At 41.1% G+C, this 17,608-nt stretch overlaps 1 protein-coding gene across 1 annotated transcript; it reads right to left on the reverse strand.

Moving 5' to 3' along the window:
* Positions 1-715: 715 nt before the first annotated feature.
* Positions 716-17,454, reverse strand: LOC119012687 (potassium voltage-gated channel subfamily H member 5-like). Its single transcript, XM_037086718.1, has 12 exons — positions 17,141-17,454; positions 15,475-15,598; positions 14,280-14,386; positions 14,039-14,167; positions 13,239-13,354; positions 12,568-12,960; positions 12,368-12,460; positions 11,274-11,703; positions 5,740-5,939; positions 5,060-5,312; positions 4,661-4,857; positions 716-2,662 (listed from the first exon to the last, which is right to left on the reverse strand). The coding sequence occupies exons 1-12, from the start codon at positions 17,211-17,213 to the stop codon at positions 1,538-1,540; spliced, it is 3,240 nt and encodes a 1,079-aa protein (XP_036942613.1). The 5' UTR covers positions 17,214-17,454; the 3' UTR covers positions 716-1,537.
* Positions 17,455-17,608: the final 154 nt, after the last annotated feature.

The raw sequence follows: 17,608 nt of genomic DNA on the forward strand, positions 1-17,608 counted from the left end.
TAAAGACTTGATCGCGTCTCGTCAAAATAACTCTGAGTGAGGCTTCGTTATTGTAAGGCACGTATCATCACCTGACAATTAACAAGTCTAAAGTAGTCTGGACTGAAGTCGGTCAACATAAACTCAAACTGAGGATGTCCTGCTAAAATAAGATAAAAGAGACATTATTTAACAAGTATCATATATAAAAAAAAAACTTATTTGTCTCTTTCACTGCCATAAAAAGATTTATTCTCAAATAAAGACCCGTGGAGTGAACTGGAAGAGGAGTGGCTTTGGCGCTCTACACTGAGCAGCACTAAGCGGTGGTGCTGCCCCCTGCAGTTCTGGAGATGACCTTCGAATTCTGGCCATTTCCTGTAAAACACACCCAAAATCTGTCAGACAAAAAGTTTGACTCGAGCCCTGAGAGGCAAGAGAGAAGAAACATTCTTGTGATCCATTTTCATTTTTTAAGTATTTCTATTCTATAAAAACACAGGTGGTAAAAAAGAAAAAAAAAAAAAAGTTCTCTCATGTTAGAATCATGTTTGTGTTTGCTCCAACTCTCCCTCTTTTAATTTAAGACCTTTCTGTTTTCCAATTTTTAAGGCTTTAAACGTTACTGTGACTTTGATTTTCAAGTCTTGTCTCTTTTGAACCTTTTTCTATTTCAGCCTACGTCCCTATTTCTTAACCTGCTTTAATGTTTTGTTTCTTGATGTCTTCTTACTTGTTTTTTTTTTTTTAATGTATTCTAATGCTATTTGTATTTCCCTGTAAAGCACTTTGAGTTTCCTTGTGTCTGAACTGTGCTAAACAGGCCTTGCCTTGTTTTTTTGTAATACTCATTTTGGCCACAAGAGGCTCAAGCGCGCCATCACTGTGCTCTCAAGTGAACTAAAAAACATTTTTGTTTTCCTAAAGGTGAGTGTTAATGAGTCACCTTTGCACATTGAGCACAAGATATAACAGGACTGATAACAATCTTGCTAACTCTATGTACCTGTCAAACTTTCACATTTCTCATTAAAAAAAAAAAAACAACAATAACTGAAAACTGAAAAATGGCTCATCAGAACTTCTTTCTTATTTGCCTCTCAGGACTTAAATAGATTTGACCTCAATATTTTAACAGATTTTTACAGTCTAAGATGTTTCACCCACAGCCCTCATTGGAGTATTGTAACATGATCCATGGAGTTCTACGCTGGTTTATAATGCTGGTAAAAAAAGAATAATAATAACAATAATAATAATTTCGTAACTATACATGTAACAGTAAAAGTGGTTTGTTCAGTAGTTGTTCCTGTACCTCTTGGCATTTTTGAATGTGGCATACACAAGAGCATAAAAGTGCCTCCTACGTTCAAGACTTTTAGTATAATCCCTGGGTTTTATAGTGCTAAAGTAAGATTACAGGGATTTTTTCTGCATGCAGTCAAGTGTTTAATGCAACAAATGTCTTTGGCAGGTCAGAGTCCAGCAAGACATGCAAACTGGTGCGTGTCTAAATCCATGTTCTCTTCTTTTTTCTTTAAATTGATGCACACTAAATTCAAAACGGTCCATCGTCCACTTCCGGTGTGGCAGGTCTGCAGGCAGTGGCTTCCTGACTTTTCAGTCTGGCCTTCGGTGAAGAGGTCGGTGGCAGCGACAGTCTTCTTTTTATTGACAGCAGCCTGAGGATCTCGCTCACCTGAGACTCGAGGACCGACAGGCGGCCGCTCAGGTTCTGAATGTCCCCCTTCAGCTCCAGCTTGGCCTCGTGCAGGGTCGCTTGAAGCAACGTTTGTTCAGACGCCGGCTGAACTAAAGAGTGCTTGAGGGAGTCGACCCCGAGACTCTGCTCAAATGGGTTCCTCTCCATCGGGCTCCTTTCCATCGGGCTCCTTTCAAAGGAGTTTCTTGAATCTCCGGCTCTGTCGATGCGTAGATCGCTCTTTGTGATGCCACTGTCACAGGAGTCCGTTTTGTGCATGGCGCTTGTTTCTTCACCAGCTTCTCCTGCATTGTTGCCACCCTCTGCACTCCCCGTCTCCTCAGACTCCCGGGTCTTGCCGGCAGCTGTTAACTGCTCGGAGGATTCAGATCCTTTTGGCAACTCTTCTGCTTTTTGTGGCTGCTTTTCTTCCTCGACGGCAGGAGGCGGTGGCGCAGCTGAAGTGGTGTTTCTGAACTTTGCCCAGCCTCGACCACCTCTGCCTTTTACACCGCCTACAGCTCCCTCCCCACCTGCACCACTGGTCCTTACAGGACCTCTGACCCTCTGACTATCAGCACAAGGCATTGATAAAGACTCCCCGGCCTCCTGTTTGCAGCCTCTCTCCGGCGCCTCAGCGATGACCAACGCTTTTGGAGGTGCAGCCATGCCACCTGCACTCCCTCCTCCTGTGGAGGCCGCGTTAGCCTGCACGTTGGAGCTGTACTCCAGCTGCTGAGAGGATACAGACTGACACTGCGTGTAGGAGTTTGAGTCGGGGTGATGGTGGTGCTGCGGCTCCACCAGCACGCAGTTGTGATCATAGTAACCGTGGGACTCTCCGTCCGTTTGAGCGTCTCTCTGCTGCCTGAACCTCTGGAACAACTTGCGGACTGGGTGGTCGTCAGGAATGGAGAGAGTCACCTCGCTCTTCTGGCGCTCCTGCTCCCGCTTCACGTCAGCGATCTTTCTGAAGATGACCTGCGAGAGAGAACAACCTATGCATGAGGACGGTGACGTGGCTGAGACACATTTACATTATGATGGTAGAGCTCTCCAGAATGTATATACATAATGCAGTTTTGAATCAACCTGATGTATATTTAAATATTAAAGACTTGAATGCAGCAATGCACAAAGGAATCGGTTAATGGAGATATAATGGAGCGATATCAAGGACCCGAAAGTTTCTGGTTACATCAGAAACTAAGAAAGACCTTGCAACTTGCCGAGTCAGCAAGGACCGCTTACCGAGCTAACAGCAGCTAGCTGACTCTAGCAGCAGTTAGCACTTACTTTAGCACCAAAGCTTCACCAGGAATCTCCATAAATCCATAAATAAATTACCTTAAATAAAATTACAGTCAGTACACAACAGAAGCAAATATATAACAAAGATCTACTTTCACATTTTTAAGCAGAAATGTTACATAATGTATCTTAGAGAAAAATACAACATCAACATTTCACTAACCTAGTTTGATGTGAAACGAACAAACTTAATATTTTATATTGAAAGCCACAACCTGAGAGACAGATCTATCAACTGAAGTGATCTTGATCCAACTTTCCTGAGGTGCCCACGTGTTAGACAATTTGTACACACAAGCTCAAGGGCACTTTTATGGTGGAAAAGAAAACAGAAATACTGAACAACACCGAAACCAAAAGGAAAATGTTTTAGAGTTGCTTTTGTGCACTGACTGTGTTTCACCTGTGTGCCTTCTGGATTCAGCTGAACACGTAACAGTAAAGGGGGCAGAGAGTAAATCTTAAACCTATGCCGGCACGAAATGTTTCTAAAGCAGCTCAAATGAATAATAGATGGCTTTATTTTTCATTGAACACATTTAAAGTACAAGTCATTAATGTTTCACCATGTAGCCACAATTTGCCTTGAAACTGTTTAGATTTGGAGCCGTGGTGGCTGTTTGTCTTCAGTGTACATGATAACACAAAGCATTAGAAAAGTATATAGTTACTTAAAACATTATACAATCATTATAAATCTGTAAACACACAGCTGCACTGTTCCAGGACTGCTGAAGGGTCCCTCAGGGAAGCTGGATAGAGAGATTATATGGAGTAAATGTCATTCTGTTTTAAAAGTGCATATTTGAATTGATAAGAGCTTCTTGTACCTCAGAAGTATTTCATATAAACCGCTCCTGAACAAAGAGCACAGCAAATCACATGTGCCAGAATGTCTTTAAAGGGAATACTCATTAAAAATGTATGTCGATCCCACAGGATGATGCAGTTATATGAGCAGCTTACTATCAAGACAGGGAAGGAAATACATCTCAATGTCTTCATGGGATTAATATGTATAGCCTGGAAGAGGCTCCATCAAATATTGATACAAGTCAGAGTTTGGACTCGCAGGAATAGTTTTCGATGCGTTACTATTTATATTATCATTAAATCTTTGTGATTTTTCCTGTTGCCACATAAGCTCCTGAGATCTGAATGCTCCCTTTGGAAACTGGATGAAAGTGCAGAATTATATAGAGCGATGCATTTCACACATTGGTGAGTTGGGTAGGTGGATTTGCGTTCTCATTTGAAAACCCTCGACACATTTAGCTGAGTGGCTTCAGTCTCACTTTAGAAAAAAAAGCTTTATGTGTGTCTTTAGGTGCCTCCAAGTGGGACGCTTTGACGCTTCGCTACTGCGGACAATCCATGACTGCTCGCATCTCTGCCTCAGATGAGCCTGTGTTAAGACTCAACTCATCATCTGCGCAGGAAAACCAAGAAAAAGACGCTCTTCATTTAGTTGATGTCCAGTGTCAACATTTGAACCTGGAAGGCCTGTTAGAGGTACAGCTGGTGAAAACTTCCCTAACATTTCCTGATTTTGACCCCAAATTAGGGGAACATTGCTAGCAGCTTTTTCCGACATTCATAAATAACCGAATGCAACCAGTACCGATAACTTACTGCAAAGAAAGAAAGATTCACTCCAGTTATTTTTACCCGTTTTCGTAGATTGCAGGTGAGGATGAGGTTGCGGGAGAACGTATTGGCGAACGCGGTGTAGAACTCCAGCACCTTCATCAGAGCGTCCCTCCTGATGACGTGCAGGTCGCAGTAAGTCAGAGCTCGGACGTTTGCACAAGCCCGGGCCATCGTGCTCTCTTTCCAGAACACGTCCCCAAACACGTCACCTTTACCTGGATGGAACACACACATCATCAGTCTGTTTTAAAGTATGTAGACCTTAAAGTGACAGAAAACACAAGGATTCAATATATATATGTTATATGACAAATATATGTATTCAGATAGAGTCCACACTGAGACACTGGGACAACCTTTCCTTTGGTCTTATCTACACCAACAGATAAAACGTGCCATGACATTACGCAACATTACCCAGTATTGCAATGACTTCATCATCCTGGATGACTTCTAGTGAACCGGAGACCACGAAGCAGAGGGTGTCGACGCTCTCTCCGATGTGGAAGATGAGGTCTCCGGGTGCGCAGTGCGTGGTCTGAAACTCCACAGCCAGAGAGCGCAGACAGCCGTCGCTGGCCAGACGAAACGCCGGGTGGTCATTGAACACCTGCCTGTTGAGGTGGACGCAGATATCTGCCCGCATGTCTTTGGGACAAATTGAGAGAACCTGAGAAAGAGGCGGCGAGGTGTCAGAGAAGTTAGTCATGAGGCAATAGTGGTCGTGTAGGTGAATGCATTACGTAAACTGATCAACGCACACTTCTGCACGTGATCCAGCAAAGTCTCAGGCAGTTTCTGAGTGTGAACGAGTGCACTCGGCTGTCTTCTGTGACCTATGAGTCTTGATATTGCTCGTTATCACCACGTCCACACATGAACCCCACTTATACGTCTTTTATGACCCTGTTTAAAATGATAGCACGCTTCCTTCAGTCAGTGACCGAGCCCTGCATCAGTTTAACTTTGGACTTAAAACACACGTGAAGTCACAGCAGACCTATATTTAATCAGTGCATCGTGATAACATATCTGACACATTTGAGTGTAAGGTGGCAATATGCTGACACACATTTGTTTCAGATCCATAATGATACCTTATCCGTGTCGATGCCCTTCGACATGGCCCAGGTGGACACGATGAAGTCCATGACCCTCTCGCTAAGACCTTTGGGAACCTGATAGAGTTTGAGGAAGTCGCGCACGTTGTTGAGCATCTCATGGTAGCGGTTTGTGTTGGTGTACATCTGCTGGAAGATGGTGGTGACATTTCCAAAGATGGTTGCATAGAGCAGCGCTGAAATTAAAGTGTGGAGAGCAAAAGTCAGGCAAAAACAAAACCTGACTGATTTATTCAACAGCATGAGAAGACTGAATATGTTTCATTCTAGACATCATTCCACATGACAGTCCACATGTGTCAGTCTAAAACCCAAACAATCTTCACTTGCTGCCATAAATGAAAAAGAAAAGCAGTGAAGACCTCTGATTGGTCAGCTCACACACGCCTGTGCCAGAATTGCTAACAACAACAGAGCAGCTGTGATAAATCAATTATTGTGTCCAAAATCATCTGCTAGGCATCAATTATGCGAATGTGTGACATGGTGACGTAGTGTGATGTCAAGAAGTCACTGAAATAAAGGCGGGGCTACTGACGAGGCATTTCAGGAGCAGTGTTTTCTGTGGGAGAAAGGAGCTTCTGTTGAGGTGGAGTATAAAGGAACACTATAAAGGATAGACAAAACAAGGAAAAAGCACTGGAACCAGTAAAACTTTGATAATTTTGCTTGAAAAATGATTGAAACAATCAGGATTTGTATTTCAAACAAACACAACCTAAATTTATATTTGATAAGCAGGAATTGGGCATCCATAAAATTTACAAACCTGTATTTTTACCTCAAATAGGACAAATTTGAATTAAGGTTCAAAAGTTAGGGGCAAATGTGTCAATAAGTAGTAAAAAAAAAAATTATGGATTAAAAGATAAAATCAGTAGTTTAAGGAGTTATCATTTGATAAAAGTCACCTTAGAATTGATTAAAACATGGAAAACAACCAAGTAAAACTATTTATCCTTGTCTTTCCTACTTGAGATTATAATTTTCTCCTTCACTGAAAAAGTCCTGATTATGTATAAATCAAGGATGGTTTCGTGTTTAAAGAGTGATTCTAAGGGATTTTTAACCCTTGAGATCCCCCACAAACTACACATTTAAACTATTACAATTACAATAATATCATACAGTCTATTATGCATTAGTTTCCCCTCAAAATGTCATTACAAATACCATTACAAATACAAATTTTAATGGGCAAGTCTTTGGAAACTGGAAATTATGCAATTTAGGGGATTTTGTTGAATAAACTATATTTCTACTCCCAAAATCATGCTGGACAATATAGTTCTTTTAACATGAGACACACACACACACACACAGAATGAGTGGTTGATCGAGCCTTTATAATGTAATTCATTATGCACATTTCTTCGGTAAAGAGTGCTGTGCTGCAGCGCTGCAGTGACCTCAAAGAGTCAGTCAGCATCTCTTATCGTGAGGTTTTACCCACTCAAGAGGAAAGAGTCATCTCCAGTCGCCACAGCAGGATCACAGAGGTTAGGATACATATCTAACGTGATGGCTCATTGTCCTTTTACTTACAACCGTGCCTGCAGGCAAACTCTCCCTTTTCTCCTCTTGCTCTCGCATAATTACCGTATCTGTAGCAGGAGATTTATCGGCCGTAATTGAATCTGACGCTTCAGTGTGACCGAGCGGTCTTCGGGATCGACACGCCACCAGAGTGCTGGATGTTTACTTTTGGAAGTACAAACCTTGAAGCGTGGCTGTCAGTTTGGCTTTATTGCACAGCTTTACATGCTGTTTGGGCCAAAGGTTAGAGCGCGAAGGCGAGTCGTGATGGAGGAAACTGTAAGGAAAGGCTGCCGTGGAGGCAGTGACACTATAGGTGAAGCTATTACTGTAACCGCAGTGGGTGATGAAAATAATACAGACACGCGTAAAAATAGATTTCTATTTTTATCAAGTGGCTCAAAGTCGTTTAAATGAGGTTGCCTTGTTTTAGAGTTGCCTTTTAAGGTGAACAGACATGTTTTTTTGTAAATGAAACGTTAGAATAAAGTGAGATTAGGCACATTTAATATTCAACAATCCCTTGATTACAGCTACAGTTTTAATGTAAAGTTAAACTGAGGCCACAAAAATAAGTTTTAACTGGCTATGAAAAAGTCTCAATTCAATACAAGACCATCAGCATGAAGATGGGCTCTTTCTAAACATTTATCATTACTAGGCAATGTTGATTACTTTAACCTCAACTCAGCAAAATGACAGAGAATTCACATGTTGTAGCTGTCGGATTACAATTCATCCCAGGTTGTATGAATGGTCAATGTTACGTCGTAATTTAGTTGGAGTAAACACATTACATCATTACAGATCTTTACCACAACCAGTGCTCATACCATTTTTGTCCACAGGGGCCGCCAAAAACAACAAAATATAAAGTTCCTTGTTGCTGCTTTAAAGTCTGGACATTGAAAGACTATTATACAACATAAAGACAGGATTTCACACGAGGATCTACATGGATCAAATTCATGGTTGTGTCTCATCTAAAACTGCAACTCATGGCTGCAACTTATACTATTTTAATTCTCTACTAATCTGGCAGTTATTTTCTCCGTGAATCGAACAGTTTTTTGGTCCAAATATGGGGTAAAATGTTGATCAGAAGCATCCTCAGATTTGGTCACAGAGGGGTAGATGACCAGCAAATATTCACATTTTAGAGGCTGGAATCAGATAATTTTGATTTACTTTAATTATTCAAAGTGACTAATCAATTATCAAAATAGTTGCCAATTTTAAAAAAGGTACTGAATGTTGTTGTTAAGAATAATGGCATCATCTGGACTCAGTTTAAATCAGTCAAAATGAAAAACATTTATTCTCTAAACACATCATGTAGCCCAGATAAGACCTGTTCAAAATGCTTTCATATACAGTTTATTGTTTATTGTCTTGTCTTTTTGTCTTTGTCTATATGTGATTTGTCTTTTAAAAGAAAAATCAAATAGATTTTCGTTGATAAAAGACAAAGCTTTTCTGATGGAGTGTGGTGTTGACCCACCTTCAGACAGACCCTCACACAGCAGGCTGTGATGGCGCTGAACATGTCACTTTTTATTATCGACAGAGCCGAGACCTACGCTCTCCCCGGTGGTTCAAACACAGAGGCTGCAGCTAAATGTGAATTACATGTGGCGAGAGAGCCTGTGAATGACCAAACACTGTTGTATTTCAAGAATTCTTTATGTTTACAACATTTAAAATGCAAGATAATAATTCCACTGCCCAGGATTTACCTATTCCTCTTGAATGTAGTGCTTATTTAACTTGCCCTGCCGGGACAACAAAATATTTGTCTAAATGTGGAAATAAATCAGCATGAGTTCTTCATGGTCTGAAGCTGATCCCTCCTTGCTGATATCTTTGATGTACCTTCATATGGTGATCCTGGCCAGAGCTGCAAAGTGAATCTAAAAAGAGGAAGCTACTGTCCCTGATGTCCTGACAGGGGAGCTTCCTGCTGCCACAACAAAAAACTGTGTGAGCGTGTGGAAAATAGCAGGATTCTCACAAGAGACAGAGAAGACACAGACAACCCACTGAGCCTCATTTTGTTTCCTGGATCAATTGAATTATATTTTAAACATTCTGTTTTTAAGGCTGTAGACAAAAATAGAACTTAACCAGCACACACTTGTCTGTAAGAAAAACCAGCCATGTGTTCATCGCTGAGCTTGGATTTAGCATCGCATCTGTGCAGATACTCCTGGTCCTGCACAACATCCAACACCATATGTTTCTTTACCGGCAGCTGTCAGATGGTCAGTCGGGCTGTGGAGCACATTAGCGTGTCTACCACGCAAGTAAATGCATCCAGATTGTTTCGGCTCCTGCAAGGTTGTACTGGCATATTAAGAATGCATGAATGCATGAATGAAATGAAAGTAGCATCAAAAGATAATGTACCATTCACTGTGGAGTGATTGGGATATCGATGTGGCTAAAGCTATACAGATGTTGTTGTACCAGCAGATGCTAATTAAAAATGGGCTGCTGGTGTAAACTGGTAACTGATGTTCTTATAACAAGTGGGTGAAAACTGCTGTTGATAGGCAGCAGTCACTGTTGTACTTATTACTTAGTACTTATATGGCTAGCTAGCTGGGCTAGCCATGGCTAAATATCAGTTATTGTACGATGCAGCTCAGACAGTTTGAATTACTTTAAGACTTAAAAATTCCTTTTTTATGTTTATAAATTTTGTGCTTATATTGAATTATTAATATATAAACATTGATATTTGTCACATTATAGTTGCTACAGTAACGTGATGCTAATGCTAATAGTGGCTAAAACACAAGTGTCCAAACTAGTGCTTACACTTTAGTAAGAAGGCCGACATTTACTCAAGTACTGATCAAAGTCTTTTCTTTTCATGGGAAATACTATAATATAGTTCTCACTCCACTAAATTAAACTTCTAATAATTACACTAACACTAACAAGTACAGTTGAAACAAAGTTAAATGCTTCATGTTATTTTTACCAGTATGATTAACTGATTAATCAATTGGTCGACTGACAGCCAATTAAGTAGTTACCATTTTAATATCACATTTTTATTCCAGCAACATCTCATGGTTCACAAATGTGAAAATTTGCAGCTTTTCCTTTGTATGATTTTTATTCATTTGTATTTGTTATAGAGTTTTGGACTGTTGGTTGGGCAAAACGAAGTGCTGTGAAGGTGTCTCTTCAGGTTCTGGGCAACATTTATCACAATTTTCAAAATATTTACAAACCAAACGATCAATCGATTTATGGAGAAAATCATCAAGATCAACGGGTTAATCCAGAATCAAACATCTACAACAGTAATGTGTTGGTTTTACACTGACACATGAGTAATGACAACTAGATGATATAAAATATAATAGTAAATGTGCTCCTCTCACTTGTACGGTAATATTTTTACAGTGTGTCATTAGCAGGTTTTCCAGTGAAGACAATGAGGGTGAACGAGCATAACTCTGATGCCATCTTTGCTTTTGTAACCCGCATTCCATCAAATATTGCCCTCATACTGTACACCACTGAAACAACAGAGGAGCTGCTGTTCTTCTGTCCTCTGCTGAGATTTATCTGAACTGTCAAGGTTGTACTGTATGTCCATTGAAGAAGAAAAACAGTGGTCACTCTGATTTAAGCTGTTTTGGAGAAGACTCCCTTGAATTTCACTTGACACACTGTCCACTGGCAATTGATACACTTAGGTTTTGTGCAATTTGTCAGAGGCTCTGGCGGAGAATGGAGGAAAGACTGGCACTGAGGATTTATGCATCTGTATTGTGACTTGCCATCTCCATTTACTGCTCCATTAACCACCACACATAGCAAGCCCAGCACTGTAAGAATGATGTTTGCTATGTAATGTCAGACCTACTGGACTCGTTGTTTTCTAATATGTGATTTAGAAAAAATTCAAGACAGTAGTAAATAAAGTGCTTGATGTTGTAGGATAACTGAGTACTTACAGCCCACCATCATCATTGCCACAGAGAAGATCTTCTCGCCGTCCGTGGCCGGAGCGATGTTGCCAAACCCGATGGTGGTGAGACTCGTCATGGTGAAGTAGAGAGAAGAAATGTACAGCGTGTCCTTGTTGGGACCACCTTCCCACTGTCCCGTACCGCTGGTGTTGTAGCGGTAAGGAGTCCCGATGCTCAGGGCCAGCTGGTACAGCCAGCTGTCTGTCTTGATGGTGTTGGTGGTCTCGTCGATAACCTCGTAGTCCCCGATGCTGTACCAGATGCAGGCCAGCCAGTGAGCCACAAGGCCGAAGACACACACCAGCAGAACCAGGACCGCCGCTCCGTACTCCAGGTAGTGGTCCAACTTCCGGGCAACGCGGCCCAGACGGAGCAGGCGGATCACCTTCAGGGAGCTGAAGAGGCTGCTGAGACCCTTCAATGAAAGACAGGCGGAGGATGTAAGTCAGAGAAGAAATGATTGGTTGAGAATGAATCGATTAACTGTACAAGCCAAAAAAAGGGAGATAAATCTGCTTGTACCAGGTTCCTAAATGTCAATATTGGCAAGATTTCTTTGTGGCTGAAGTGGCTGTTAAACCATCGATACATGCAAAACGACTCGTTTCACAATAAGATTTAGTTCAGTCGTTCCAAAAACAGTTGGAAAGTCGAGAAAAGAGAGAGAAAAGAGTTTCATGTCGATGTCTTATCAAGTCCAAAATTAACTCTATTTTGGTCTCCACCACCTCTTGGGGGAAGTAGCTGGCTCCTTAGAGGCCACGGATGCTTTAAATGCTCCAAAATGTCTAACTGTGTATTCAGTAGCATACAGCTACTAACTTTGTAGAGAGCATACAGCGGCTTTATCATCTGAAAACAGCTGATGGGGGTAGTAAGAATGAAGCAAACCAGGACCTGTGAGTCATAAAACCAAAACAACAAGCCAAAAGATGCTAAATCTACATAGTCAGGTAGATTCTTTGTCATTTCATCAGTATGAGCAATTTCTTTTATATTCCATTGAGTCATTTAATCCATTGTTAATATAAGAAATATTGATTATAACAGTCTTAAAAGAAAAACTTGGATTTCCTTACTGGGAGAACAGAGTCTTCTGCCCGTGTGGTATTCCTGTGGAAATGTGAAGAGTCACTGTGATGACCTGATGAAAGTGCAGATGTCACGGCATCCTTCGTAGAGAAAAAAAACAAGAAATGTTTTGTTACTCACATGCAGTGTTAAGCACCGATGCCTGCAAAACAAATCCCACCTGGGCAGAGGTGTGAAGTTCACTCACCTCGTCCACATTTTCAAAGGCATTGATGATATCATAGGGCAGGCAGGACAGCAGGTCGATAACAAACCATGTCTTCAGGTAGTTCATTCGTATCAGCTTTGCGTCTGAAACGACCTCCCCAGCTGGACCCACGAAGGTGGTGTGGAAGTTAAGCACGATGTCGATCAGGAAGATGACGTCCACCACGCTGTCCAGCACCAGCCAAACCAAGTTGTTTTGTTTGGTCTTAAAAGAGACGTTATAGGGCACCATGATGGCGGTGTAGAAGGTGAGGATGAGGATGACCCAGTCCCAGGTGGTCTTGAAGGTGCAGTAGTGGAGGATGATGTGTGGCGGGGTCTTGGGGGCCTCCTGTTTGTACTGAGGCATGATGTCTGATCCCAGCTGGAGAGCCTTTAGTGAGGGGGAACATTTACCACCATGTGAGTATAAAAATCACATGTAAAGTGTAACAATGAACAGTAGTCTCATTGAAAACCAAGGCCTGATGTCATTAGACTGCATGGTAGCTGGGTTTGTAGAGCCATACTTACCATGAAACAATAGTACGGAGCCAGAAATGCAAAGTTTAAAGTTCTGTTTAGTTTTGTGTTTGTGGTGTTCAATGCAAGGAAATGCTCCTTTTTTTAAAAAAAATAACTGATGTATCTTTTTTCTGTTTTCCTGCTCACCTCTGCCAGTCTGGAGGGCCTTTGGCTGACCTCAGTCTTGCTCAGCGGTGCTATCTGCTGCACCAGGTTGCGATTGTTGGTCAGTGCCCGCGTCAGTCGGGCAAACTTTGTCCATCCTGCTTAGAGACCACAGAACAATTTATAACACCGGCGCACAGCAAATCATAATACAAAACGTCCCACATATTCATTTTCACAAAGCGGAAGTGGACAGTCTCTTTTTGATGACGCCAAAGCAATATTACATTCATTTTCTTCATGCGGAAAACACTTTGACTAGTAAACAAAACATTTAAATCCAGTATGTAAAACTTGTTGTAAAAGACGAATATTTTTGTCACTACGTCACCCAAATATATTCTATGTAGAGTTAACATTTGCGTATATTTTTAAAGCAGTTAAAAGGAACTGGTATTCTTTCATTTCCTCTGCGTATAATCAGTGTTTGCCATCTCCATATGGCCCGAGTGTCTTTTGTTTCTGCTTGATGTATGTGAATGTCTTAATGGCACACTTCATCCCCTAGGACATGGCACTGCATCGACCCACAGAGACCACTGTTCACTGACCCGCACACGCAACACCTGGACAGTTGTATGTTACGTACCAGGAAACATGCGTCTATTAGGTCACAGCCACTCATAATGTTCCGCTGCTCCGCACACCGCATGGTCTGATCGGGTCAAATTGAGCTCTGATTACAATGGCTGGACCTTGACGACACGTTCACTTGGTATAAATTGTGTGTTCCAGCTCTCAAGAGTTCAGTCATGACAGATACAAGGATATGGCGATCATACCTCTGGTTGTTTCATCTTCAATCGGCTGTTTGAACAGCGTGATGTCTCTGAAGGTGCAGAGGAACAGCACCACCTTGTCATTTTCATTTCGGATTGGAGCGACCTGCATGTAAAGCCATATTGGCGTTCCTGGAGGAGACAATTGAAATGGGCGTCATGAAAGCAGCAGTGGAAAATGTTAGCTAAACAAGTGGGGTGCGTTTCTTTTAGTAAAAACACAGGACTCGATTTTGACACTCACTATTCTTTGTGTAGAGCAGCACCTCATAGAAGTCAGACTCGTAGTTATCAAAGGTCCTTTGGATTTTGTCTATCGTCTTCTTGTCGGTCAGGTCACCGTACATGAAACTGCAAAATTAGAGAAAAAAATATAAATAAGTGATCAATTGTTCTAAATATATAGCAGTTGCCGTAAAAGCAGCACGTTTTACTTTATTTCTCCTCTTTTGTCACCTTTTACCATCTCCACCACCATCTCTCTAATTCATAAAAAAAATCTGACTATTGAGCGTTGACACTGCGCTCACACCTGATCATTCTCATATGATCTTATGGGGAAGCAGACATAAACAAAATGGAGACTGGCATGGTGCAACGAGTAATACGGCAAGAAAAAACAAAAGCGGAAGGTTCTTGCAACACAGGTTCTATTCCCCAGCAACAGCTGGAGGTGAGATTTTTATTTTCTTTCAACAGTATTATGCTAGCTAACGTTAGCTTCACGGGCTACCATGTGTACTGTTTCTTGGCGGCACCATCAGCTGCCTCTCTCATTGGTTGTTGTGGTGTGGCTCGGAAAGTATGGCCATAATCATCCAGACTTAAAATTGTAGATATAAGATATGTTTAATATTATCTGGACAGGCACAGTAAAAACTTCACATTACGTTTAATAAGTTTTAAACAGGCATTTCAGTAGTTTGTATAAAAATCAGATTCGTGGATGGTTTTTTTTGACAAAGATAAAAGAGGAAAATTAGCCTTTGTGGTGAAATCTTTCTGATTCACATTTTTTTTCTCCCTCTTGATCGATGAGCGCAGTCCCTGGAGACAGAGCTAAGATTAAACATGAAAAAGAAAAATGCTATATTCTCTTAAACAGCATCAAGCAGAGGCAGAACAAGATTGTTCTTTATATAGCAACCATACAGACATGAGGCAACTCCAAGTGCTTTACAGAGGCATAGAAATACATTAAGACGTGAAGAGAACATTAAAATTGCATTAAAAACAATCAAAACCAAACCAAAAACAAGCACATGAATAGTTAAAGATTCCTTAACCTAACTTACTACAGCCCACTGAAGCTGTGTGATTGTGACTTTAAGGCTTTTTAAATACATTTGACTTGACACCTCAGCTAGCCAGCTCACATATATCTCATCTCATATCTGTATCTTCACGTTCAGGCCGTTGTGCTACATAAAGCATCTTACTTGCACGTGCTGCTCCGGTGCATGACCTCCGCTCTGTGGTATCCTGACAACTTGCAGAACCCATCGTTGCTGTAAACGACCGGCCACTCAACGATCTGAGCGTTTCCCAGCAGGAAACTGGTTTCTGTGACAAAACATCAGAAAACACAGCATTCAGAGGCAAAATCATACCTGCAGACCATCTGAACTGATCCACTTTGGTTGTTTTGTCAGTGAAAGTCAGGAATCCTTACGACCATCGTGACTGGAGTTATGCAACTTCGGCCTCATTGATGCTGCACTGATTTTGGCTGTTTTGCATTTGATTGTGTCAGTTCCAATAGAAAAAAAGCTGGTTACATTTCATAACCATATACAATGGAAATAAGACCGTTCATCTTTAAAGCAGCAGCAAAACAGCGGTAATAAGACGAGTCAGAGGGCAGAAGTAGTTGTTGATGAAATGTTTATGTTCCACCCTTGATGGTAATGAAATATTGATGAGGAGCCCTGCTGCACAGCTCCAAAGTTTGGAGGGAGCTGCAGTCCCGAGAGGAAAGAGTGACGATGCTGAACAGTCATGTTTAAAGTTAAAACATCTCTATGTATGTGAATGAATGAATTTAATTTAATCTGAGTATCTGATGGGTTTAAATGCGTCCACGCAGCAGGCTTTTGTGTTTGGACGTCGGACAGATTCAGAATTCAAAAATGTCTGAATTTGTGATGATTATCCAGGACAACACTAGCCTAAAACATACACTTTTCAGACATTGTCTTTTCTTTATACCACAGTGCGTCTGGCATCGTGCACTTTCATCAAACCTTCGATCTCACACACACACTCAGCCTCACTCTGCCATGCAGGCTGTCAATCCAGGAATGAATTTTTAATGACTGTACTACCTTTCTGACGTATAAACAACAAATGCTAATAAAAAACAATACACTATTCGATGGCACACGCACTGCAAGCCATTAAAATACAATAAAATGCATCTGAGTCACCATCAACAACAAGTAATCACATTATACATTAAATGTAATTCTCAAGAAATGGCTGCAAATGGTATCTTTTTTTTTTTTTTTTTTCCAATTGTTCTCATTTTAACTGTCTAATGTGAGTGTTGGAAATCAATCAAATCAATGAGACAATTTCACTCTCAGTTCTCACTGGAAAAGGCACCAGGCAGCACATCATGAGCACTTTATGGCTTCAGGTTAAATAGATCACATTGTCTGACTCCTACATGGACTGATAAGACACTATCCCTTTTTTTCTTACAGTCATTCAGAGGAAGTCATCAGAAATGGCAGACATGTTATCAGAAAGAGTAGCCCTTAAATAAATATGACTATATAACGAGCATTTAAACAAGTAAATGACTTGTAGTCTCAGCTAAACCCCACAAGAGACTAAGTCTGATGATGATGGTGCTTCTCATGTATCAGGAGATGTCATTCAAACAGACTGTTTTACTGATTTTAGCTCATTAATCCTTAGTAATTCAGAAAAAGAGACCAATAATTCATCAGTGTTCACATCAAAACGTGTTAATTAATGCTGCTTCCCATTAAATGACATAAAAAATCACATTAGGTTTACTTACTGTATGGTGTTTTGACTGATGTGACAAATCAACATCAATTCATTCTTGTTTTGTTTCCCTCTTAGAGTAAAACTCACCGCTGGAGCGCCGGACAATGTTCTCCAGAAAAGTGTTCTGCGGGGCCACCAGTCCTCTCTTGCCCCCATGCATCCTGAGGGATCCGGACAGAGACTCAGGGCTGCTCGGTGGTCGTGCTGATCCCAACTACCACCCTCAGCTCAGCTGTGAGCGCGACCGGAGCGCGGACCAGACAGGAGTCAAGATGACCAGGATCAGAGGAGGGACTTCCGGGCCGAGGTCGTAAAAATAAAAGCCCTGTTTTACCAAATGTGTATTTTGATGCTCCACAACTTGATAGTGATGGAAGAAGTATTAAGATAGTTTGCTTCAGTAAAAGTACTAATACCACACAAAATAAAAAATATTCCTCTAGAAATAAAAGTAATGTACTTTTATTCATAAAATGTAGGTATTTATTCTGCAGGAAAATGGTCCCTGTCACTGTTTTACTATTACAAATGATGTTTTTTGATTAAAATGAGCGC

The sequence above is a fragment of the Acanthopagrus latus genome, chromosome 22, assembly GCF_904848185.1.
Source record: "Acanthopagrus latus isolate v.2019 chromosome 22, fAcaLat1.1, whole genome shotgun sequence".
Classification (NCBI taxonomy): Eukaryota; Metazoa; Chordata; class Actinopteri; order Spariformes; family Sparidae; genus Acanthopagrus; species Acanthopagrus latus.

Excerpts from the sequence above, each read along its gene's own strand:
- LOC119012687 (XM_037086718.1), bottom strand. The coding sequence starts at position 17,213 with ATGCATGGGGGCAAGAGAGGACTGGTGGCCCCGCAGAACACTTTTCTG. Across the intron at positions 5,940-11,273 it reads GGCAATGATGATGGTGGGCT|CGCTGCTCTATGCAACCATC; the intron begins GTAAGTACTCAG and ends CTTTAATTTCAG. Across the intron at positions 2,663-4,660 it reads CCTGCAATCTACGAAAACGG|GTCATCTTCAGAAAGATCGC; the intron begins GTAAAAATAACT and ends TCTCTCTCGCAG.